Consider the following 21,084-nt stretch of genomic DNA (forward strand, 5'->3'; position numbering starts at 1 on the left):
AGTGGGGAGCTGTGCTGCGGCTGTGGGATCTGGGGGGAGGCAGGCTCACGGAGGACCCCGACACCGCCGCTCCCGCCCTTCCCCAGCGCGAGCCCCGCCCCGCCGCGCTCCCTCCGGCCGCCAGGCGGCGCGCGAGGGCGCCCTGGGTGGGGGCCGTCCGGGACTGCGCATGCGCACGCGGTCCGCGTTCCGCTTCCGCTCACTTCCGGTGAGTTTGGCCGTTTGTCCCAGGCGGCTACCCGTAGGGATCCGAATCGAGCCCGGGAACTAGGACTTAGGGAGGCGGGATCCGGGAGCTCACCGGCTGCGGGCGTCCTCGGGACCGGCAGGATGTGCTCCCTGGGGCTGTTCCCGCCGCCGCCGCCCAGGGGTCAAGTCACCCTCTACGAGCACAATAACGAGTTGGCGACAGGCAGTAGCTATGAGAGTCCGCCTCCCGACTTCCGGGGCCAGGTGGCCGGGGCGAGGAGGGAGGGGGTCCGCGCGGGAGGGGGCGGGGCCCGCGGGAGGGGGCGGAGCGAGGGGCGGGGCCCGCGGGAGGGGGCGGAGCGAGGGGGGCGGGGCCCGCGGGAGGGGGCGGAGCGAGGGGGCGGGGCCCGCTGGAGGGGGCAGAGCGAGAAGGGAGGGAGGGGCCCGCAGGGAGGAGGAGGGGGCCGGGCGGGGAGGGGGCGGGGCCCGCGGGAGGGGGCGGAGCGAGGAGGGGGCGGAGCGAGGGGCGGGGCCCGCGGGAGGGGGCAGAGCGAGAAGGGAGGGAGGGGCCCGCAGGGAGGAGGAGGGGGCCCGCGCGGGAGGGGGCGGGGCCCGCGGGAGGGCGGAGCGGGGAGGGGGCGGGGCGAGAAGGGAGGGGGCCCGCGCGGGGGGGGAGGGGCCCGCTGGGAGGGGGCGGAGCGAGAAGGGAGGGAGGGGCCCGCAGGGAGGAGGAGGAGGGGGGCGGGGCCCGCGGGAGGGGGCGGAGCGAGGAGGGAGGGGGCCCGCGCGGGAGGGGGCGGAGCGAGGAGGGAGGGGGCCCGCGGGGGAGGGGGCGGAGCGAGAAGGGAGGGGGCCCGCGCGGGAGGGGGCGGGGCGAGGAGGGAGGGAGGGGCCCGCGGGGAGGAGGAGGGGGCCGGGCGGGGAGGGGGCGGGGCCCGCGGGAGGGGGCGGAACGAGGAGGGAGGGGGCCCGCGCGGGAGGGGGCGGGGCCCGCGGGAGGGCGGAGCGAGGAGGGGGCGGAGCAAGAAGGGAGGGGGCCCGCGCGGGAGGGGGCCCGCGGGGGAGGGGGCCGGGGGGACGGCCCGGGGTCGCAGGGCTCAGCCTGGCGGAGCGGGAGCTGCCCGGCCCAGGCCCGAGACCCCAGGGGCTGGGATGCAGTGTAGGGCCGGGGCTGCAGGGTGAGGGAGGTTGAGCGGTTGTGGGCGGGCCTAGAGGGAACGAGAGGATGCGGGGGGCTTCAGGGGAACTGCTGAGCAGTTGGGGGCAGTATCTGGGAGACCTGGGGAGGCACAACCCGGAGCGTTTTTTCCCACGGCGATCCCGCGAAGGAAAAGGGAGAGAAACTGCTATTTATTGAGCGTTTGGTGTGTAAGAGAGTCTGAGTCCGGTGTGCTTCGCCGATGCTCTAAGGGCTGATGATCACAGCAACTCCGTGAAATGGGCTAGTTTTGCAGATGAGAGAGCTAAGCTCCGCTTCCCTTTCCCACAAGGGCTGGGTTTCTGATGGGAAACAGGCCTCTTACTCGTAGCCCAGCCGCGGTTTGGGGGTGGCCGGGAATTCAGCAGCGATCGCAGGAGGAGACTGACTCGTTGTCCCACCTTGCACTCCTGGCCTATAGTGGATCAATCTTCCTGTGCTGAACCTGACTAAGGATCCCCTGAAGGCCCCTGGGAGGCTGGACCACGGCACAAGAACCGCCTTCATCCATCACCGCGAGCAAGTGTGGAAGAGATGCATCAACGTATGGTGAGATGTGGCAAAGGGTCTCCTGGACCCCGGTCTGCAGATCCTGGGGAAAATGGGGTCACCACCCCTCTGCCTCGGGCCGCCACGCCCTCTGTGGTTCAGTATCGGATGTCATTCATCGTAACAAATTAGTAGTCCTTACTGGGGAACCTGTGGACAGTCGTTCATCTCATCTCCAGCGACGTGCTTTGGTTTCTGGCATAAGCGAGCCTGCTCCCTGCCCCTTCTTCCGAACCTTAACCTGAAGCTCAGCAAGGTTAGGTATAACGTAGCAGGGGACGATCACATACTTAGGTCATTCAGTTAGCGCGTTTAGGAGTGGACCCCTACCGCCTGGATTCAGTTTGTGGCCGTGTCACTCTTTAGCTGTGTGATTTTGGGTAAGGTACTTGATTAACTTGGTCCCTCGCTTTCCTCATCTGTAAAATGGGACCCATTTTACAAGGTTGTAGTGATGATGAAATGAGTTAATAGATATAAAGCACTTAGAGAACAGTGCCTGGCACGTACCTATTAATCCCTTCCAGGATTAGTTATTATCACTGACACGTGTACGATAAATTCCTACAGGGATCCCCGGGTGGCGCAGCGGTATGGCGCCTGCCTTTGGCCCAGGGCGCGATCCTGGAGACCCGGGATCGAATCCCACATCGGGCTCCCGGTGCATGGAGTCTGCTTCTCCCTCTGCCTATGTCTCTGCCTCTCTCTCTTTCTCTCTCTGTGACTATCATAAATAAATAAATAAATAAAAATTAAAAAAAAAATTAAAAAAATATAAATTCCTACAACGCCAGTAGGTGCTTCAAAGGGGATGTTCATTTGTAATTTTTTTTTAAAGATTTTATTTGTTTATTCATGAGAGACACAGGCAGAGGGAGAAGCAGGCTCCCTGCAGGGAGCGGGACGTGGGCCTCGATCCTGGGACTCTGGGGTCAAGCCCTGAGCCGAAGGCAGATGCTCAACCGCTGAGCCCCGTAGGCGTCCCTTCATTTTCCATTTTAAACCTGCTTCTACCTTGTGTTTTTCCTCCCAAGGGATTGCCTTACCACTCATTCAGGAGCCAGTGGTTTGAGTGTAGGCTCCGAAGCCGACAGGCAGGTTGAATCCTGATGCTGCTCCTTCCTACTGAGATCACATTGATGATATTAACCTTTTCATGCTTCTGTTGTCTCATCTGAAAATGCGAGTCTTGGCAAAACCTATTTTGCAGAGTTGTGATAGTGGTTGACTAGATAATGTGTGCGAAGCATCTAGGCCAGCCTTAGCGTACTGTGTGCAGTTTAACTGCTATAATTATTATCTAGGTGTTTCCCTTGATATTATTCTTACTAATGTCTAATTGGCCGTCAAATTCTGTTCATTCTACTTCAACCTCTCAAATCTATCTGCTTTTCTCCAACCCTGTGGGTTCAGAGCACTTTTGTCTTTTTTCCAGACTTCTGAAGTAGCCTCTTCACCCATCTCCTTCTCTCCGTTTTTGTGCTCCTCTAATTTTTAGTCATACTGATCTTTCTTTTTCTTTTTTTTTAAGATTTTATTTATTTATTCATGAGAGATACAGAGAGAGAGGCAGAGACACAGGCAGAGGAAGAAGCAGGGTCCATGCGGGGAGAGATCTGATGCAGGACTCGGCACAGGACCCCAGGATCATGCCCTGAGCCAAAGGCAGATGCTCAACCCCTGAGCCACCTAGGCCTCCCACAAAGACACTATATATATATATATATATATATATATATATATATATATATATATATTTTTTTTTTTTTTTTTTTTTTTTAAGGATTTTGTTTATTCATAAGACACACACACAGGCAGAGCAGGCAGAGACACAGGCAGAGGGAGAAGCAGGCTCCATGCAGGGAGCCCAATGTGGGACTCGATCCTGGGACCCCAGGATCATGCGTTGGGCTGAAGGTGGCGCTAACCCGCTGAGCCACCCGGGCTGCCTGCTCTTATTTTTAATACGTTATTGAATGAGTATAACTTGTAGAGGGAGACGGAAGGGATCAGAGTAATCTGACTCACGGTTTCCTCTCATCAGGCGTGATATGGGCCTTTTTGGGGTGCTGAATGAAATTGCAAACTCGGAGGAGGAGGGTGAGTACTTCCTCTCTAGCTTTCTCTAGTTTTGTGGTTGGTATCTCCCCTTCATTTTCTTCCTAACTCATCCCAGTGCCTCCTGGCCCAGGCCCTTTCCCTGTAGCTGTGTTTTTCCTGCCCCAGTTGTCTATGCTGGTGCCATCTTTTCTCCTCTCTGCCTAATTCCCATACCCCAGAGCCCGTGTCCCAGAGTATGGGGAATGCTTGTCCTTTCCCTGCTCGTTCCTTATCCAAGGGTGCTGGTGACAGCCCTGTGAATGGTTTAATCAGAGCTGCTTCCTCACCCCCACAGTGTTCGAGTGGGTGAAGACGGCGTCCAGCTGGGCCCTGGCACTCTGTCGATGGGCCTCCTCCCTCCACGGGTCCCTGTTCCCCCATCTGTCCGTAAGTTTGGCTTCCTCCCCTGGCCCTCTGTGGCTGCCTCTCCTCCACTCCCACCCTCTTCCACTTCCCGCCCCTGAAGGTCAGGGTGGGGTGGGAAGACTGTAGAGGGTGGGCGGGGTCCAGCTCCCCTGTGGAACGTTGAGGGGCTAAGCTTTCGTCCCAGGGCGTCCTCTATCCGCTTTGTTCTTCCAGCTCAGGAGCGAAGATCTGATTGCTGAATTTGCCCAAGTCACAAACTGGTAAGTGTGCAAGCTCTGAGACTTGTGTGGGACGGGAGTCCTTGGAGCTTCCCTGGAGAAGGAAGTCAAGGCAGAGAGCCCTCCCCACCCCTTTCCTGACTGTTACCCACATTCTCACTCCCGAAGAAAGAAATAAAAAGTGAAAACCAGTAATGGCCTCGTGTGAAAGGGAATCTGAGCCTCTGGGCTGGGGGATGGGTTCAGACTCCTTGTGCTCACTCCTGCCACAGGTCCAGCTGCTGCTTGCGGGTCTTTGCCTGGCACCCCCACACCAACAAGTTTGCAGTGGCTCTGCTAGATGACTCAATCCGTGTGTACAACGCCAACAGGTATGTGCTCACCTGCTGGGCGGGCTCTGACTCTCTGGTCTCCGTAAGTCAGTCTTCCTTCACCAGCCTTGGTTCCAGGGCTTCTTGGAGGTTCCTGGGCCTGGCCCACAGCACCCCTTCTAGAACCAGGCTCGGGTTCTCTACAACTGACTTGAGGTGTCCTATTTCCAGATCAAACCTTTATCCTATCCTTCCGTCTCACAAGCCCCCTGGGCCCTGGGTGGTCAGCCTTCTTCTCTTGGCCTTCCCTCCTCAAGGGAGCTCCTGTCCCCTGAGCTGTAGTGTCGCTGCCTTGACCCAGGCCCTTCACCTTCACCACAGCACTATAGTCCCCTCCCTGAAGCACCGGTTGCAGCGGAACGTGGCCGCTCTGGCCTGGAAGCCCCTCAGTGCCTCTGTCTTGGCTGTGGCCTGCCAGACCTGCATTCTCATCTGGACCCTGGACCCCACCTCCTTGTCTACCCGGTGAGTCCCAGCAGCAGCATCTGTCTTACCTTGAGGGTTGAGGCTTGCGGCCGTGTTAGCGGAGGTGGGTGGCCAGGTCTGGAAGTTCTTTATCTTCCCAGGGCTGTGGGAGAAGCCGACGTAAGGTCATTGTTGAGCTGCTGGGAATGCTGTAACGTAGAGAAACGGACAGAACTAGGAGCTTCTGGAATTGTGGGGACTGTGTATATGTGGATCATAGAGTAGAAAGACTGTTTTTTCCAGAGAACTGTCAGATGTAAAGGCAGCAGGGAAGGGAATAAATAAAGACATAAGTCAATGGGCAGCCCCGGTGGCGCAGCGGTTTGGCGCCGCCTGCAGCCTGGGGTGTGATCCTGGAGACCCAGGGTCGAGTCCCACGTCGGGCTCCCTGCATGGAGCCTGCTGCTCCCTCTGCCTGTGTCTCTGCCTCTCTCTGTGTCTCTCAGGAATAAATACGTAAAACCTTAAAACAAAACAAAACAAAAAAAAAACTAGTCTTTTAAATTATGGATAAAGAATAAAACCTTTGGCTAGCCTTGTTGGGGTAAAAGAGAAAAAGCACAATTTTTCAGAATGGGAAAGAAAAATAACTGCAGATATGGAAGAAAATAGAATTATTAGAGAATATCAGACACAAGTTTAGACCTACAAATCGAAAATTGAAAGGAAATATTTGATTCTCGGGATCCCTGGGTGGCGCAGTGGTTTGGCGCCTGCCTTTGGCCCAGGGCGCGATCCTGGAGACCCGGGATCGAATCCCACGTCGGGCTGCCGGTGCATGGAGCCTGCTTCTCCTTCTGCCTGTGTCTCTGCCTCTCTCTCTCTCTGTGACTATCATAAATAAATAAAAATTAAAAAAAAAATTAAAAAAAAAAGAAATATTTGATTCTCTATCAAAATCTGTAACTAAATGGATTGTATAAGAAAATGGATGACCTCTACTACTAAAAAAAAAAAATGCCATGCTGAGATGACTTTATGAGAGTTTTCTCTTCAAAGAAAAGATAATCTCCATGTTGCTCATTTTTAAAGTAGGCTCCGTGCCCAGCGCGTGTGGGGGTCGACTTCATGGCCCTGAGGTTCCAGTCACATGCTCTATGGACTGAGCCAGTCAGGCTCCCCTCCATGTTACTTGAATTAGACTAGACCACAGACAAATTTGGAAATGTTTAGAAATCAGGCTCTTGATTTTTTTCTCTTTTAATAAAATTTGGCAAAATTTTAGATTTTTAGGATAGCTGCAAAGATAGTACAGAGTTTCGTATACCTGTCACCCAGTTCGACTACTGTTAACATCTTACGTTACCTTGTGACATTTGTCAAAACTAAGAAACTGCTGTTTGTACGTTATTAACTGAACTCAGACTTCAGATTTCACCAGTTTTTCCATTGATGTCCTTTCTGTTCCAGAATCCATCCTGATTTATTTTTATAAAGCTCAACCTAAAACCCAAACCTGACAATTAGTGTAAGACAATATTTGAGCATAGATTTATAAATCCTAAAGAAAATACTAGTAAGTAGAGTCCAGAAGTGTGTGTATATTATTTTTTATTTTTTATTTTTATTTCTTTTATTTATTTTTTTTAAATTTATTTATGATAGAGAGAGAGGGTCAGAGACACAGGAGGAGGGAGAAGCAGGCTCCATGCAGGGAGCCCAACGTGGGACTTGATCCCGGGACTCCAGGATCACACCCTGGGCCAAAGGCAGGCACCAAACCGCTGAGCCACCCAGGGATCCCCCAGAAGTATATTTTTAAACAATCTTAACCAAGTAGGATTTTTCCAGAAAGTAGACTATTTGTCATTAGGAAATCTATTAACATGATTTATTACTTTAGAAAATTAAAGGAGAAAAATGCTTATATCCATAAATGCCCTTCTTAAAAAGCAGACTTTCTAGTTGAAAACAAAGTAAAATAGGAACACAAAGAGATGACCTAGGAGTATTTACTGAGAAAAAATAAAAGAGTACTCAGAATCAGCTACCAGGTCAGACAGTGAAATACGAGATACTAAAGGTATCGCTTCCAGTCCTGTCAAGATCAAGACAGAGATACATTATCACTGTTATTTTTATTTAAGGTTTTAAGTAATCTGTACACGGAGTGTGGGGCTCAAACTCACAACCCCAAGATCGATCACATGCTCTATCTCCTGAACCAGCCAGGTACCCCCCATTATCACTGTTATTAACGTTATTTTTGGAGATTTTAGTGAATGCAGCAAGACAAGAAAAAAGGTTTAAGATTTTATACATTTATTATGAGAGACACAGAGAGGGGCAGAGACGCAGGCAGAGGGAGAAGCAGGCTCCATGCAGGGAGCCCGACGTGGGATTTGATCCCTGGAAAAAAATATTCTATTTCCAATGTGTAGTTGCTGAGCTCCCTGAGAATGAGTGGTGAAATGTATTTAATCTACTAGAGCCCTGGAGAGAGTTGTGGGAGAACATTAAGCAAGGGCTGAGTAAGTGCGAGAGACACTGCCGGGACAGGAGTGTGTCGTCGTAGAAATGTCAAATTAAGTAGACTCGAAACCAGAATTCTGGGTTTTATTTTTCTGAACTGGACAAAGTGATATGCTGAGTTTTTATTAAAGAATAAATGTGGGGCAGCCCGGGTGGCTCAGCGGTTTAGTGCCGCCTTCAGCCCAGGGCCTGATCCTGGAGACCCGGAATCAAGTCCCACGTCAGGCTCCCTGCATGGAGCCTGCTTCTCCCTCTGCCTGCGTCTCTGCCTCTCTCTCTCTCTGTGTGTGTCTATTGTGGATAAAATCTCTAAAAAAATTTTTTTAAATTAAAAAAAAAATGGGGGATCCCTGGATGGCTCAGCGGTTTGGCGCCTGCCTTAGGCCCAGGGCGTGGTCCTGGAGACCCGGGATCGAGTCCCACGTCGGGCTCCCTGCATGGGGCCTGCTTCTTCCTCTGCCTGTGTCTCTGCCTCTCTCTCTCTCTTCTGAATAAATAAAATATTAAAAAACAATGTTTGATAGTATCCAGTACTAGCAAGACTAGGAAAGGGGTACTTTTTTTCTTGGCGGAAAAACCGTATTGTGGTACAAACTTCTCAGAAAATTATTTGTTGGCATATTTAGTTTTTGAAAAGTGCAAGCCTTTTTTACCCCAAATCCTGGACACATAGTAACATGAGTTCATGAGGATATAGATAAAGGGAATATTTCTTGCAACGTTTTGTGACGTATAGAACGTTACAAACAATTGAAACGTCCCTTTACGGAGACGGAGGGCATCCCTGTAGGGTATGTGTTCAGGAGAGAGGCGACGGAGCCACCGGGCACTGAGCCGGGTCTCTGGGCCTGGAAGAAGTGGCTGGGAAGCCGCCGGGGTTGTAGGTCGCGCGGCCGGGTCCCTGGCTCGGGGGCGGTCATAGCTCGGGTCATAGCTCGGTCCGGCGGCTCTGGAGGCACAAGGCTGAGCCCCGCGCTGCATCCTTGGGACAAGCAGAACACCCCGCAGGAGCAGGGGACTGTGGCCGGAGCCGGGGAGGCAGGGTTTGCGGCCCAGGAGGCGGCGCTGGGAGACTGACGCGGGGACGCAGGTGCAGGCCTCAGGGTCGGGCGGCGGACTGTCCCCTCGGCTCCGGGTGGCCCGGGTGGCCCCGGCCGGTGTCGTCCGCAGGCGACGCTGGGCGCTCGCCCCGTGCACTCGCTCCCGTCCGTGGGCCTCGTGGTGGGGACTGGGCGCCGCTTACGCTCTGGTTTGTCCTCCCCTCCGCGACCTCCACTTCCCTCCGGAGACTGGAGGGGCCGCCGGCCTAAGTCGCGGGCGTTCCTGACCCCGTGTCCCCCGTGTCCCCTCGGCAGACCCTCTTCTGGCTGCGCCCAAGTGCTCGCTCACCCGGGGCACGCGCCCGTCACGAGCTTGGCCTGGGCGCCCAGCGGGGGACGCCTGCTGTCCGCGTCGCCCGTGGATGCTGCCATCCTGGTGAGTCGGTCCCCACCCCGTGGCCACGCTTCAGCCCCCTCAGCCCCCGGCGGGAGCGGCCTCCGTCTGGGGGCAGGTGTCCCGTGGGAGGAGAGGCTGCGGCCGGGAGCGGGGCCGTCACACGCCGCTGGCGGCCGCGGAAACCGACCCTCCTGGCCTGGGCGTCCCTCGGCCCCGAGAGGACGGGGCGCGGGGGTTTGCGCCCTCACCCCCGGCCCTCCTGCCCCAGGTCTGGGAGGTCGCCACCGAGACCTGTGTGCCCCTTCCCTGGTTTCGGGGAGGCGGGGTCACCAACCTGCTCTGGTCGCCGGATGGCAGCAAAGTCCTGGCCACCACCCCTTCAGCTGTCTTCCGGTGAGTGGGGGGGATGACTGGACGGGGAGCCCCCAGCACGCAGACCCCCCCCCACCCCCCGCCCTGTTCTCTCCCTCCGGCCCCGGGACTGGCGGAGGCAGGGACGTGGGCTTGGACCGCAGAGGCCCGAGGTCGTGACGCGCTTCTCCGGCGCAGGGTCTGGGAGGCGCAGATGTGGACTTGCGAGCGGTGGCCCACTCTCTCGGGCCGGTGTCAGGTGAGGGGGGCCGCGGCCCCAGCTGGTCTCCCGCGCCCTTCTTCCCGCGCCCCCGCACGCCAGTGACCCCGTGCTCTGCCCCCGCCCCCAGACTGGCTGCTGGAGCCCGGATGGGAACCGGCTGCTGTTCACGGTGCTGGGGGAACCACTCATCTACTCCCTGGCATTCCCGGAGCGCGGCGGTGAGTCAGGGACCCTCTGAATAGGCTACTCCGAAGGGTAAAGGGAAGTCAAGTCAGCTCGAGACCTGAGAGGCGGCGGGGCTTATGGCGGAGTGGGGTGGGGTAGGGGGGAGGGGAGACGCCCGGTTCCTGTACCCCAGAGCCGCTGCGCTTCTTGCAGGGGAAGGACAGGGGCGCGTTGGGGGCGCGAAGTCAGCCACCATCGTGGCCGACCTGTCGGAGACCACCGTGCAGACACCGGACGGAGAGGAAAGGTGAGCTCGGGGCAGAGGGAGGGGCAGGGCGGGTGGGAGGGAGGGAGCATGCTGAGCCCTCCCGACTCTGCCTCACAGGCTTGGGGGAGAGGCGCACTCCATGGTCTGGGACCCCAGTGGGGAGCGGCTGGCCGTGCTCATGAAAGGTGAGTTGGGAGGGGCTTTGCCCAGGCCACAGCCTTCACCCCGTTCGTGGAGGGTGCCGGCGTCCTGGTGCAGTTCTCTGCCCTGCCTGGGGTTCCGCCGCCGGGGTACCTCGCTATCGCATCCATTTCCCGTAGGAAACCCACGGGTCCAGGACGGTAAACCAGTCATCCTCCTTTTTCGCACTCGGAACAGCCCTGTGTTTGAGCTGCTTCCTTGGTAAGGGCCGGGCAGGGGGCAGGCCAGGGGGCAGGCCGTCGGGTGCGGGCTCCCTCCCAGCCTCCCGCCAACCCGCTCACCTCCTCCCCTAGTGGCATCATCCAGGGGGAACCCGGGGCCCAGGCGCAGCTCATCACGTTCCATCCTTCCTTCAACAAGGGGGCTCTGCTCAGCGTGGTGAGTAGACAGGCTGCTGGGCTTCTGGGGCAGGCGGAGCCGAGGACAAAGGCTGCCCCCCTGCCCCGTGTGGCCGCCTTTGGGCCCGGGCTGATGGGTCTTTCTTGTCCCCTGCAGTGCTGGTCCACAGGCCGAATCGCCCACATCCCTCTGTACTTTGTTAATGCCCAGTTCCCCCGCTTTAGCCCAGTGCTTGGCCGGACCCAGGAGCCCCCAGCTGGGGGTGGAGGCTCTACTCACGACCTGCCCCTCTTCACGGAGACATCCCCAACCTCTGCCCCGTGGGATCCTCTCCCGGGGCCATCGCTTGGCCTGTCCCACTCCCCTCACTCCCACTTCTAATAATAATAAAAGTCCCTTCATTGTTTTCCACTCTGTTACGAGACTTTTTCAGGGAGTTGGACTGGGATCTAGTGAAGAAAAAAAAAAGTGTGGATTTTGGGTTAAGATGGCTTTGTTGCTTTTTATGATTTTGGGCAAGTTATTTAACTCTACGAACTGGGTCGTTTTCAGATGATTTGGAAAGCAAAGCAGAAAACACCTACCATAGGCTTTGGCATATAATAGATATTTCACTTTTCCCAAGTTTTGGCAATTCCCCAAATGATACAGGGCAATAATGGGGCAAGGACTTGATCAGTATGACACAGATGATATTTTATTGGGCTAAGGGGGGATTTGTGGGAGGCTGAGGTGCTGGGCGCTGGGCCAAGGTGGCACGGGCCATGCTCAGGGCACCTTCTCGGGTGCGGTGGCCACCAATGAAGCCGCTGGTGTGGACAAAGACACAGCCAGGAATCCCACTGACCTGGTCCAGGGCCTCGTCCCGAAGACCCCGCCATGGCTCTGGCAGGGGCAGCCTACAAGTGAGAAGAGGAAGGTGGTGGGAGCAAGTGGAGGCCCTGGGGGTGGGGGGGAGCATGGCAGGGGCCAAGGCTTGTGGCCCCCTCAGATAAGGTGGGACAGGCCTGAGGCCTGCAGGTGGTCCTCTAGGACCTTACCGGCTCTGGAACGAATGGGGCTCCTTGGGCACACACTGTACCCGCCACTGTCCGGCCTGGTCAGTGTAGATAACAAAGGCGACAGTCACCGGGGGAGAGAGCCCAGATTCCAGGTGGTAGAGGTGCTCCTTCCAGGGGCATCCACCTTTTGCCAGTTCCACGATCTCTCCACTTGGGTCCACCTGGAAGGGAGGCATGGCTGGAAGGTCAGGCTGGAAGTGGGAGCCCCACTGGCCGGCAGCCTGCCAGGGTCACTAAGCCACGAACCCCAGGGCCTGCCCCGGGCCTGTACCTGGAATCGCTGGGCCAGGGCCTCCTGTACCAAGGCCCGGGCGGGCAGCCAGCTGTGCTGATAGAAGTCTACTCTCTGCAGAAACTCCTCTCGAACTAGGTCCATGGCGCGTTGGAACCCGGCCTGGGAATCGGGATCAGAACCATGGTGCTGGCCCCAACTTCTGGCGTGGCTAGGACTGGAGGAGGCGACCACTCATTTCCTCCCCCGAAGTACTCGCGTGCCTCGTGGTCTCTGCCCCCGGGGCTCCCCTTACCTCGGTGTCTTGGTTGGGCTGGTTCCAGGTGGGGTTAAGTCTCGCGACCCGGGCACTCAGGGTGGTCGTCAGCACGTATCTAGGCTCTCCCTCTTCCCACTGGGAGATCCCATTGTCCACCGCATCCACCTCCTCCACGAAGTTCTCGTACATCTAAGGCAGCAGCAGGAGAAAATGCTCCAGGGCACCTACCATTTGCATCAAGTTTTATAGACTTCAAAGGATGGGCGCACCCACCAGTCTGCAACAACCCTGTGAGGGTCTCTCAACGTTCGCCGGATGAAGAAAGGGGGAACTGGGGAGGTCAGCGGCTTTCGGTCAGATGGCCTGACTTCTAGTCCAGTGCCCCCTCCACAACCGCGCAAAGCCTAAGTCAAGGCCAGCACGTGTGAGGAGGGGGCTGCTGACTTCGGAGCTAGGAAGGTCTCAAGTTCCAGGAGAGGCTCTGGGCGTGGATCCCCGTGGCCAGGACACGGTAAAGCTCCAGGTGGGCTGAGCAGGCTATTCAGTGACCTGGTAAATGAGGTCCACAAGAGTCTGGCCGAACTCGAGTCAGGTGGGAGAGGGAGTGCTGGCTGAGACCTAGGAGCCGGGATGCGGTCCCAGGGCAGCCTGTGATGTGCCACATGGTGGGAGCCGGGGCTGCATCTCCCAAGGCCACAGAAATAGTAGGATAGTGCCTCAGGACTCTGGGGGCAGAAAGGACACGGCACATCAGTGTTTCAGTGCTTGAAGCAGAATGGCCCTGCGTGTAGGCCTGTAACGGCAGCACGGCTGCGGTATGCGGGAAAGCGCTCCTCGGGAGAGCGGAGAAAGACTGCTTCCTGCCCAGCATCTCTTGGTCTGGACCCCAACCTGATGCTTAGTTAGAACTTGGGGTAATCTACTCCCCCGGCTTAGAAGCCCCTCAGCATAAGGGAAAATTGACCGAGGCGGTCTAAAAACCATAGTATTCCCCAAACTCTGACCCTATAGTTCACATTTCTTCACCTCTTCAGATCGTACAAATGCTGTGTCACAGGAGGCAGAGGACAGGTGAGCTACAACAGAACTGAACTCAACGACCTCTGCAAAAGCAGCACTGACGGAATCTGAAGCTTGACCTGTGAACTTCACGGGAGTGGGGGCAAGTCGGCGTCCTTAGAATCACGGATCTGCGTGCCGGGGCCACTAGCCCTATTCCCTTTCCTGTAGCAGAAGCGTGTGGAGCTGCTTGCAAAGGAGATGCCGGGGGATCCTGACGATACTTTCATAATCAAATCCTCTCCAGCTCAACTTCCGATGCGGGGGTCCAAGATCTGCCCCCCTCACCTTCAGGAGGGAGCCAGAACCTCAAGCCAGGTGCTTCCCAAAACCAGCTGCCTCCTCTATTACCAAGCTGTTGAACAATCATTTTTTATGATGGCCGATCAAGAAAAGGACCGCGAAACACTGCTTTATGGTTTTCAAAGCCCTTCCCTAAACTACCTCACCTTCTCAGAGGTGAAAAAGGCAAGCCTGACTGAGGGAGACGGTGCTGGGCCAGCTCTGGGCCAGGAGTCCTGACCTGAGGCCCAGTCCTGCTGAGTGCCACTCCCAGCTGCTGGAGATGCTTTTACGGGTCATCTCTGTCTTTGGGTCCCCACCTTGTCATAGATGGTGCCCACCATGCTGTCCTCTTCGCTGGTGCCCAGCAACTGGGCCAGCAGCTTGTGCCCGAAGTGCAGATAGACGAGTCCCGCACTGCTCAGCTTGGTCTGCCACCGCTTCCCAGGAGACAAGGAGCTCATGGTCTCTGTGAAAGATCTGAGGAGCACAGGGAGGCAGGGCTGAGGCCGAGCTGCCCCAGTGAACCCACAACTGTGTGTGTGTGTGTGTGTGTATAGGCACGAGGGGGCGGGGCTGGAGAACGCTCAGGAGTCGGGAGGAGAGCGCCTGGGTGCGGGAGCTTCAGCTTCTCCATGGGGATCAACACGGACCTCAGCTTGGAGTCTGTTCATGCTTTCATTTGACAATGGTGAATTCACTGCTCTCTACATGCCAGGCTTCGTGTTTTACACATCAGGGATAGAGCAAACCCTGAGACCATGTCCCTGCCTTCAAGTTCACCTAATACCGGCAGACACGCAGGCACACCACCAGGCTAATGCTCTTGGTAGGTTATAAACAAGGCAATGGGGGTGGGGTGAGAAGAGCGACTTCAGGTCATTCCTAAAAGATGAATTAGGTGTTCACCGGCCAGACAAAAGGCGAAGGAGAAAAGGCATCGCAGGCAGAGGGACCAACATGTATGATGGCTGAGACAGGTCTCTACACGGAACTGCAAGAGAGGCAGCTTGGGTGTGACGAGTGGCAAAAAAAAAAAAAAAAAGCAAAGCTAGAAGGGTAAGCAAGGGCCAGATCATGGCAGGCCTCGTCCACCATATAGAAGAGTCTGGGAGTAGGGAACCTGAGAACTTGAGCGGACAAGCTCAGGGTAGAGCGCTGTGCCAGGCAGCATGCGGAAATGCAGACCACCTGCAGTGCTGGCAGGGGTGAGAAAGGTAGACACACCTGAATTCTACTGATATGACAGATCTTAGGGAAGCAGAAGCTACAGCCGTAATTTCTAAATACCCATCCATCAGAATCACCTAGAGCTTATTTTTTTGTGCTTTTTATTACTGAGTATATAAAAACATCTATAAAACATTCATAAGGCATAAAAATGAATACAGAATAAACCCCCAGGTAAAAATCCAAAAAGCAAAACTAAACTACTGAGAGAAACAGATGTGCTAAACTACACAGTAAACGGGGGTATGATGAACACAGAATTAAGGACACGGCCTACTTCTGGGGAGGTCGGGACATGGGACAGGGAAGAAGTGCCTGCGTACTGGTGCGAATATAACAGTAACCTTCTAGAGCTTAGGTTGGGAGATTGGCCGTTGGGTGTTCATTACATGCTTTATATTCCAAAAGCGTTGGGGTGCCTGGTGGCTCAGTCGGTTAAGCGCCAACTCTTCACGACTCAGGTCATGATCTGAGTTTCGAGACTGAGCCCTGGCCTCAGGGTCTCCACCAGGTACAGACCCTGCTTAAGAGTCTCTCTCTCCCTCTGCCCCTCCCTGGGCTTGTGTGCACTTTCTCTCCATAAAAAAAAAAAAAAAAAAAAAAAAAGAAAAAGAAAAAAAGAAAAGAAAGAACCCACCTAAAAATGTGTTAATAAATGTGTGATTTATTTTCATAAGGCATTTTCATAAGCATAACCTTTTCATAAGCATTTCCAAGGGAAAGACTGGGACAGGACCAGCTAAATGGATGAACTGAATGAAGTGGAAGGGATGTGCAACCAGGGTCAGCTCTTCTGAAAAAAGGCTGAGAAGGGAGGGTAAGCGATGAGGTTATAAATGCCAGGATTCCCCCTCCATATTATTTATGAATTTATGAATGTAATATGTACGCTTAACAAAGAGGGACAGAAATACCTACGAATAAAATCGTCAATCTCTCAGAGATCACCACTGTAAGCAATGTGGTGTATGAGGGAGGGTTTTTTACTCAGTCCTTTGATTTTTTTTTCCCCCTAAAGATTTTACTTATTTATTCATCAGAGATACAGAGACACAGAGAGAGAACCAGAGACCCAGGCCGAGGGAGAAGCAGGCTCCATGCGGGGAGCCGAAGCGGGACTCGATCCCAGGTCCCCGGGGTCCCGCCCTGGGCCGAAGGCGGCGCTAAACCGCGGAGCCACCGGGGCTGCCCCAGTCCTTTGATTTCCAGATGGGAGGGCGTGGGCAGAGTTTTAGGAAGTATAAGCCCTGGGGCAGACGGGTGCTGCTGTGAACCTGCACACTGGAAAGGCTCAAGTTCCTTTGAAAAGGAGGAGGAATGGGCGGCCCGGGGGGCCCAGCGGTTGAGCACCTGCCTTCCGTCGGCCCAGGGCGGGACCCCGGGGACCTGGGATCGAGTCCCGCGTCGGGCTCCCCGCATGGAGCCTGCTTCTCCCTCGGCCTGCGTCGCTGCCTCTGTCTCTCATGAATAAATAAAATTCAAAAGAAAAAAGAGCACGGAGGACGAGGTAGGGTGACTCACTGCGGGAGCGCGATGCGCTGGGGGCCGGAGGGAGGGCGGGAGGCCCCCCCGGAAAGGACGCGCTCCCGGGTCGGAGCACAGTGAAGCGCTGACCTGACGGGGGTCTCGGCTCCCTCGGGGCCCTCGGGCCGCCGGAGTCGAGGTCAGAGCGAGGGCGCCGGGCACTGACCTCTGGTGATGGTCGTACCGGTGCCTCTGAGGGTCGTACTCGCCACCCACGTCTACCACGACGTCACAAGCTGCCAGTTTCTCGGGGTCCCGGGTCCGCACAATCTCCGCATCCTGCGGGGCACAGGAGGTGAGGGGGCGGCCAGGGTCGCGCAGGCGGAGCCCGGGGGCGGGGCGGGGCGGGGGCGCGACCCGGCCGTACCCGGTACTCGGGCAGGAGGCGCAGCAGCGCGCACGCCAGCGCCTCGTCGCAGTGGAAGGTGCCGTCGTGCGTCCCGATTCGGGCCGGCGCCATGAGGCCGCCGCGGGGTCGCTTGGGCGGCGGGACGGGCTCCGCGCGGAGCATCCGGGGTCCGGGCCGCGCGGGGGGCGGCGGCCGCAGCAGCAGCGGGAGGAGAGCGCGCGGGAAGCCGCGGCCCATGCGGCCTCCGGGGCCCGCGGGTCACGACCCGGAAGGGGAGGTGCCCGCGCAGCCGCACTTCCGCCGGAGGCCGTTCCCACGGCAACGGGCCCGCCCACCAGGCCCCGCCCCCCCGCCTCGAGACGCTCAGTGCCGGGCGGGGCCGCAGCACCTCCGCCCCGCCCCCCGCGCACCTCCAGCCTCCGCGGAAAGCACGACACCAACATTGGGCCCCGCGGGCACGTTTATTAGCACGAAGCAAGCCCCTCCCGTCCTGGGCCCCGGGAAGCCACGCCCACAAGGTCCCAGCTCCCGCCGCAGGAGCACTTGGCCCGTTTCTGAACCGTTTCTGAACCGAGCTTTCAGGCCTTGGCCGTCGCCTGAGTTGCCCCCAGGGCTGTGAGCTGCTGAATCTTCTGGCTCATCATCTCCATGACAGCTGTGGGGGAGGGAAAGAGGAGTCAGATCCTGGTCTGGAGCTTAAGTGGAGAACCCAGAGTTAGGAACCGTGAGAAAAAGTTAAACAGTTAATAAAACACTGAGGAGTGCCTGGGGCGTGCAGTCGGTTAAGTGTGGTACCCCTGGTTTGGGCTCAGGTCCTGATCTCACGGTCCTGAGAGGAGCCCCCCTGCCTGTCTCTGTGCTCAGTGTGGAGTCGGCTTAAGACTCTACCTTCCCCCTCTCCCCAATGCACTGTCTCAAAAACATTTTTTTTTAAGAATATTTTATGTGACACAGAAAGCTCAGACATGAGTGGGATGGGGGACCAGCAGAGGGAGAAGAAGACTCCCCACAGAGCAGGGAGCCCAACACAAGGCATGATCCCAGAACCCTGGATTCATGACCTGGGCTGAAAGCAGATGTTTAACCAACTGAGCCACCCAGGCACCTGTTAAATAAATAAATCTTTAAAAACACCAAAAACTGGGCAGCCCGAGTGGCTCAGTGGTTTAGCACCGTCTTCAGCCCAGAGTGTGATCCTGGAGACCCAGGATCGAGTCCCACATCAGGCTCCCTGCATGGAGCCTGCTTCTTCCTCTGCCTGTGTCTCTGCCTCTCTGTCTCATGAATAAGTAAACAAAATCTTAAAAAAAAAAAAAAAAAATACCCACTTTTAACAGTGATCCACTGTGGGACATACTCACACAAACAAATTCACACTCTACAATGTGTCAGTAAATATGGTAACCAGTGGGACATAAAAATGAACAAATACAGTATTAAAAGAGTCAAACATAACCATGGATAAGATGTTCACCTTTAGAACAATGGTTCTCAATCCTGACTGTAACAGAATTACCTGGGGAGTTTTTTAAAAAAACACCGATCCTCTAGAATTCCCCATCCCCCCTTCCTAGGTTGATTTAATTGGTTTGGATTGGACATGGGCTTCCTTTTTAAACTTCCTGGGTTATTCTAATGTGTAGCCAGCATTGTAATGGCTAGTTAATAGGGCTGTATTTCCTTCCTGTCTATTCATTTACACGTATCATCTCCTTCATTCCATCCCCATTAAATAGGAACACCCAAGAACAAAGATATGATTTCCTTCCTCTAAATTTCTCAAGCACCCAACTGTGCAATCTACAGTGGGTATGCAATGCAAAGAATCTAGAGATCACATCTAGACACCAAAGGGAAAGACATGGTTTTAATCTAGCAAAGGGGACACCCCCAGTTCACACTGGAATCCATGCCCTTTATCATGGTAGAAAGGGTGAAGAGGTGCCCCAGGCCAACCTTACCCTGTTTCATGGCATGCTTCTCCTGCAGAGCTGGTTGGATTTTCTCCATTTGCTTCGTAAGAAAGTCTATCTTTCTCTTGAAAAAGTCCTTGGCATCCTCCACTGTCTGCAAAGTCAGAGGTGAATGAAGGGCTAAGAGGAGACCCCATGTTGCACTCTAGGTCTTCCCCTAAACTTCCTTTCCCTGCTCAGAGGGGTATCCATGTGGTTATTTCCACTCACCTTTTCTACATAGTAGCCTGTTCCCACATCGATGAGCACATGTTCCACATCATGTAGCTTCCCAGGGACATACATCTAAGAAGCAAGGATTAAGGGAAAACTAGCCCAGCAGGAGTGTCACGACTGCCCGTCAGCTAGCCTGCTTGGCCTTCTTTTCTAAAAAGTTACAAGCCACAAGGACTGAAGAATCTGGAGGCCTTAGAACTATACCTATACATTCCGAATGGGAAGGAACAGAGAAGTCGGTTCCTTATGGAGAAAATGGCATATGCTACAACACTCTCTTGCCCTGATCCCATCTCCCGTCCTCCAAGCAGTTCTTACAGTTCCTCCCAATACTTCCTCCAGAAGAACTAGACACAACGATATTTTCCTACTGATGTATAGTAAGAGTGATAAAAAGCTGGCCTCACTTTCATCAACAGCCCCAATCGTGAAATCCCTAGCTAATTCCTAATGGATTAAATGCTATTTAGCCGGCCCCTACTACACTACTTCTCTATTTCTTTTTTAGCCTGTCTGTACTCCAACTATAGCTTACAGATGCCCTACTGCCCTACCTTACTCATTCAAGGAAAACACCCAACAGGCAGCCACGATCCAGGTTTCTTGGTAATAAGAATTTAGAAATAAGAGCTACAGTTAAGCCAAAACTGAGGATTCATAAATAGAGCCAACCTTCTTTGTTTCTGTACCCTGCAATTCTTCCATCGTTTATGTCTTCTAAGTCATTAGTAGAAGCGTAAGCCCACCTGTTTCGCCTTCGTATTAGAGGACACTCTCAAACAGCAAAAGGAAATAATCGCACCTTGATTCTGCATATGCTTTGGTGCTCGCAAGGCATTAGCTGGTTGCCAACCCCAGGTTAGGAGAGGTACAAACAGTGTATAGTGCGTGTTCTCAGAATTATGGGGACGCTCTGCAGTAATCAAAAATGAATCCCATCCTTTTTTTTTCTTTTCTTTCTTTCTTTCTTTCTTTCTTTCCAGGAGAGGGAGGAGAGACAAAAGGAGAGAGCTAGCAGGATATAGCAGTTTCTGTGGAAAGGATACAGAGCTCGTCAGTGGGACGAGTAGTTCTTTCCCTGTGAAAGCAATTAAGACAAACATCTGGGGAAGGTGAAGACGTTACAGAGCGTTTCGATGCGGCAGGGGCGGTAAGAGAGAATTAAGAACAGAAACGGGGACAACAGCGGAGGAATGTCCGGCACATTCCAGGCCTGGACAGCCGACCCTAGAGGGCTCCCAGCGGGGCACGGGGCGGAGAAGACGGCTGTCTCGTCGCGTCTGGGGAGGGGCCGGGACGGGAGGGGCCGGCTCGCCGCGCGCCTACCCCGTACCCTCGTTGTTCTTGTTGAGCACGTGCAGACAGTCCTTGGCTTCCACGTACTTGGTCTGCACCACCTTGAGCTGCGCGATGGACGTGGACAGGAACTCCACTTCCTACGGAGGACGGGAGACGCGGTGAGGTGGGGGCTGGAGAGAGAGAGAGAGAGAGAGAGAGAGAGAGAGAGAGGCGCCGCCGGGGTCCACGGGGCTGGGACGGGGGGCGGCGTCTCCTCGGGGACGCGAGGGCAGGACGCACGCGGGGCGGCCGTGGGGCGTCTCGGCCGCCCGTCCGCACCTGGTCCAGCTGGTTCTTGAGCATCTCTAGCTGCGGCAGGTTCAGCTCCGTGATGTTAACCGACTGCGCCATGTCGGGAAGGAGGACCGGCGGGGCGGAAGCGGCGCTCTAGCCGCCGCCTGCGCCTCTCTATGGCCGCGCGCCGAGGCCGCGCTGCGCCGCCGTCTCTGTGGCCCCCGCGCGGGAGGCGGGGCCGCGGCCTCTGCGGGCTGGACCCGCCTCGCGGGAGCGCGCGCCGTTCTCGCGGGACCTCCGCGGCCCGGCGCCGTGACGCGGGCCCGACAGGACCCCGGCCTCGACCCCGGCCTCAGGGAGCTGAGGGAGCGGAGGCCTGGGCGCCCGTCGCCCTCCGCGCGGCCCGGCCCTGCGT

General features: G+C 55.8%; 3 protein-coding genes across 5 annotated transcripts; 1 reads left to right on the forward strand and 2 right to left on the reverse strand.

Annotated features, from left to right (window-relative positions):
• The first annotated feature begins 198 nt into the window (after nt 1-198).
• Nucleotides 199-11,323, forward strand: AAAS (aladin WD repeat nucleoporin). 3 transcript variants are annotated; one of them, XM_025458770.3, is made up of 16 exons: nt 199-453; nt 1,809-1,936; nt 3,981-4,036; nt 4,332-4,423; nt 4,616-4,662; nt 4,893-4,991; nt 5,313-5,456; nt 9,284-9,404; nt 9,634-9,758; nt 9,915-9,975; nt 10,067-10,157; nt 10,318-10,411; nt 10,490-10,557; nt 10,693-10,774; nt 10,867-10,951; nt 11,069-11,323. In XM_025458770.3, exons 1-16 carry the CDS (start codon nt 331-333, stop codon nt 11,291-11,293), a joined length of 1,641 nt encoding a protein of 546 aa, XP_025314555.2. In that variant the 5' UTR covers nt 199-330; the 3' UTR covers nt 11,294-11,323. The 3 variants fall into 3 exon arrangements, with proteins under 3 accessions (XP_025314555.2, XP_035563155.1, XP_035563156.1); XM_035707262.2 differs by lacking the exon at nt 199-453 and adding an exon at nt 1,236-1,367; XM_035707263.2 differs by lacking the exon at nt 199-453 and adding an exon at nt 1,412-1,553.
• A 260-nt stretch (nt 11,324-11,583) lies between these two features.
• MYG1 (MYG1 exonuclease) lies at nt 11,584-17,169 on the reverse strand. Its single transcript, XM_025458771.3, has 7 exons — nt 16,927-17,169; nt 16,726-16,838; nt 14,126-14,285; nt 12,501-12,653; nt 12,245-12,367; nt 11,953-12,134; nt 11,584-11,811 (listed from the first exon to the last, which is right to left on the reverse strand). Exons 1-7 carry the CDS (start codon nt 17,143-17,145, stop codon nt 11,610-11,612), a joined length of 1,152 nt encoding a protein of 383 aa, XP_025314556.3. The 5' UTR covers nt 17,146-17,169; the 3' UTR covers nt 11,584-11,609.
• A 181-nt stretch (nt 17,170-17,350) lies between these two features.
• On the reverse strand, nt 17,351-20,892 carry PFDN5 (prefoldin subunit 5). Its single transcript, XM_025458772.3, has 6 exons — nt 20,715-20,892; nt 20,431-20,533; nt 20,144-20,175; nt 19,092-19,166; nt 18,870-18,975; nt 17,351-17,563 (listed from the first exon to the last, which is right to left on the reverse strand). Exons 1-6 carry the CDS (start codon nt 20,784-20,786, stop codon nt 17,487-17,489), a joined length of 465 nt encoding a protein of 154 aa, XP_025314557.1. The 5' UTR covers nt 20,787-20,892; the 3' UTR covers nt 17,351-17,486.
• Nucleotides 20,893-21,084: the final 192 nt, after the last annotated feature.

The sequence above is a fragment of the Canis lupus genome, chromosome 27, assembly GCF_003254725.2.
Source record: "Canis lupus dingo isolate Sandy chromosome 27, ASM325472v2, whole genome shotgun sequence".
Classification (NCBI taxonomy): domain Eukaryota; kingdom Metazoa; phylum Chordata; class Mammalia; order Carnivora; family Canidae; genus Canis; species Canis lupus.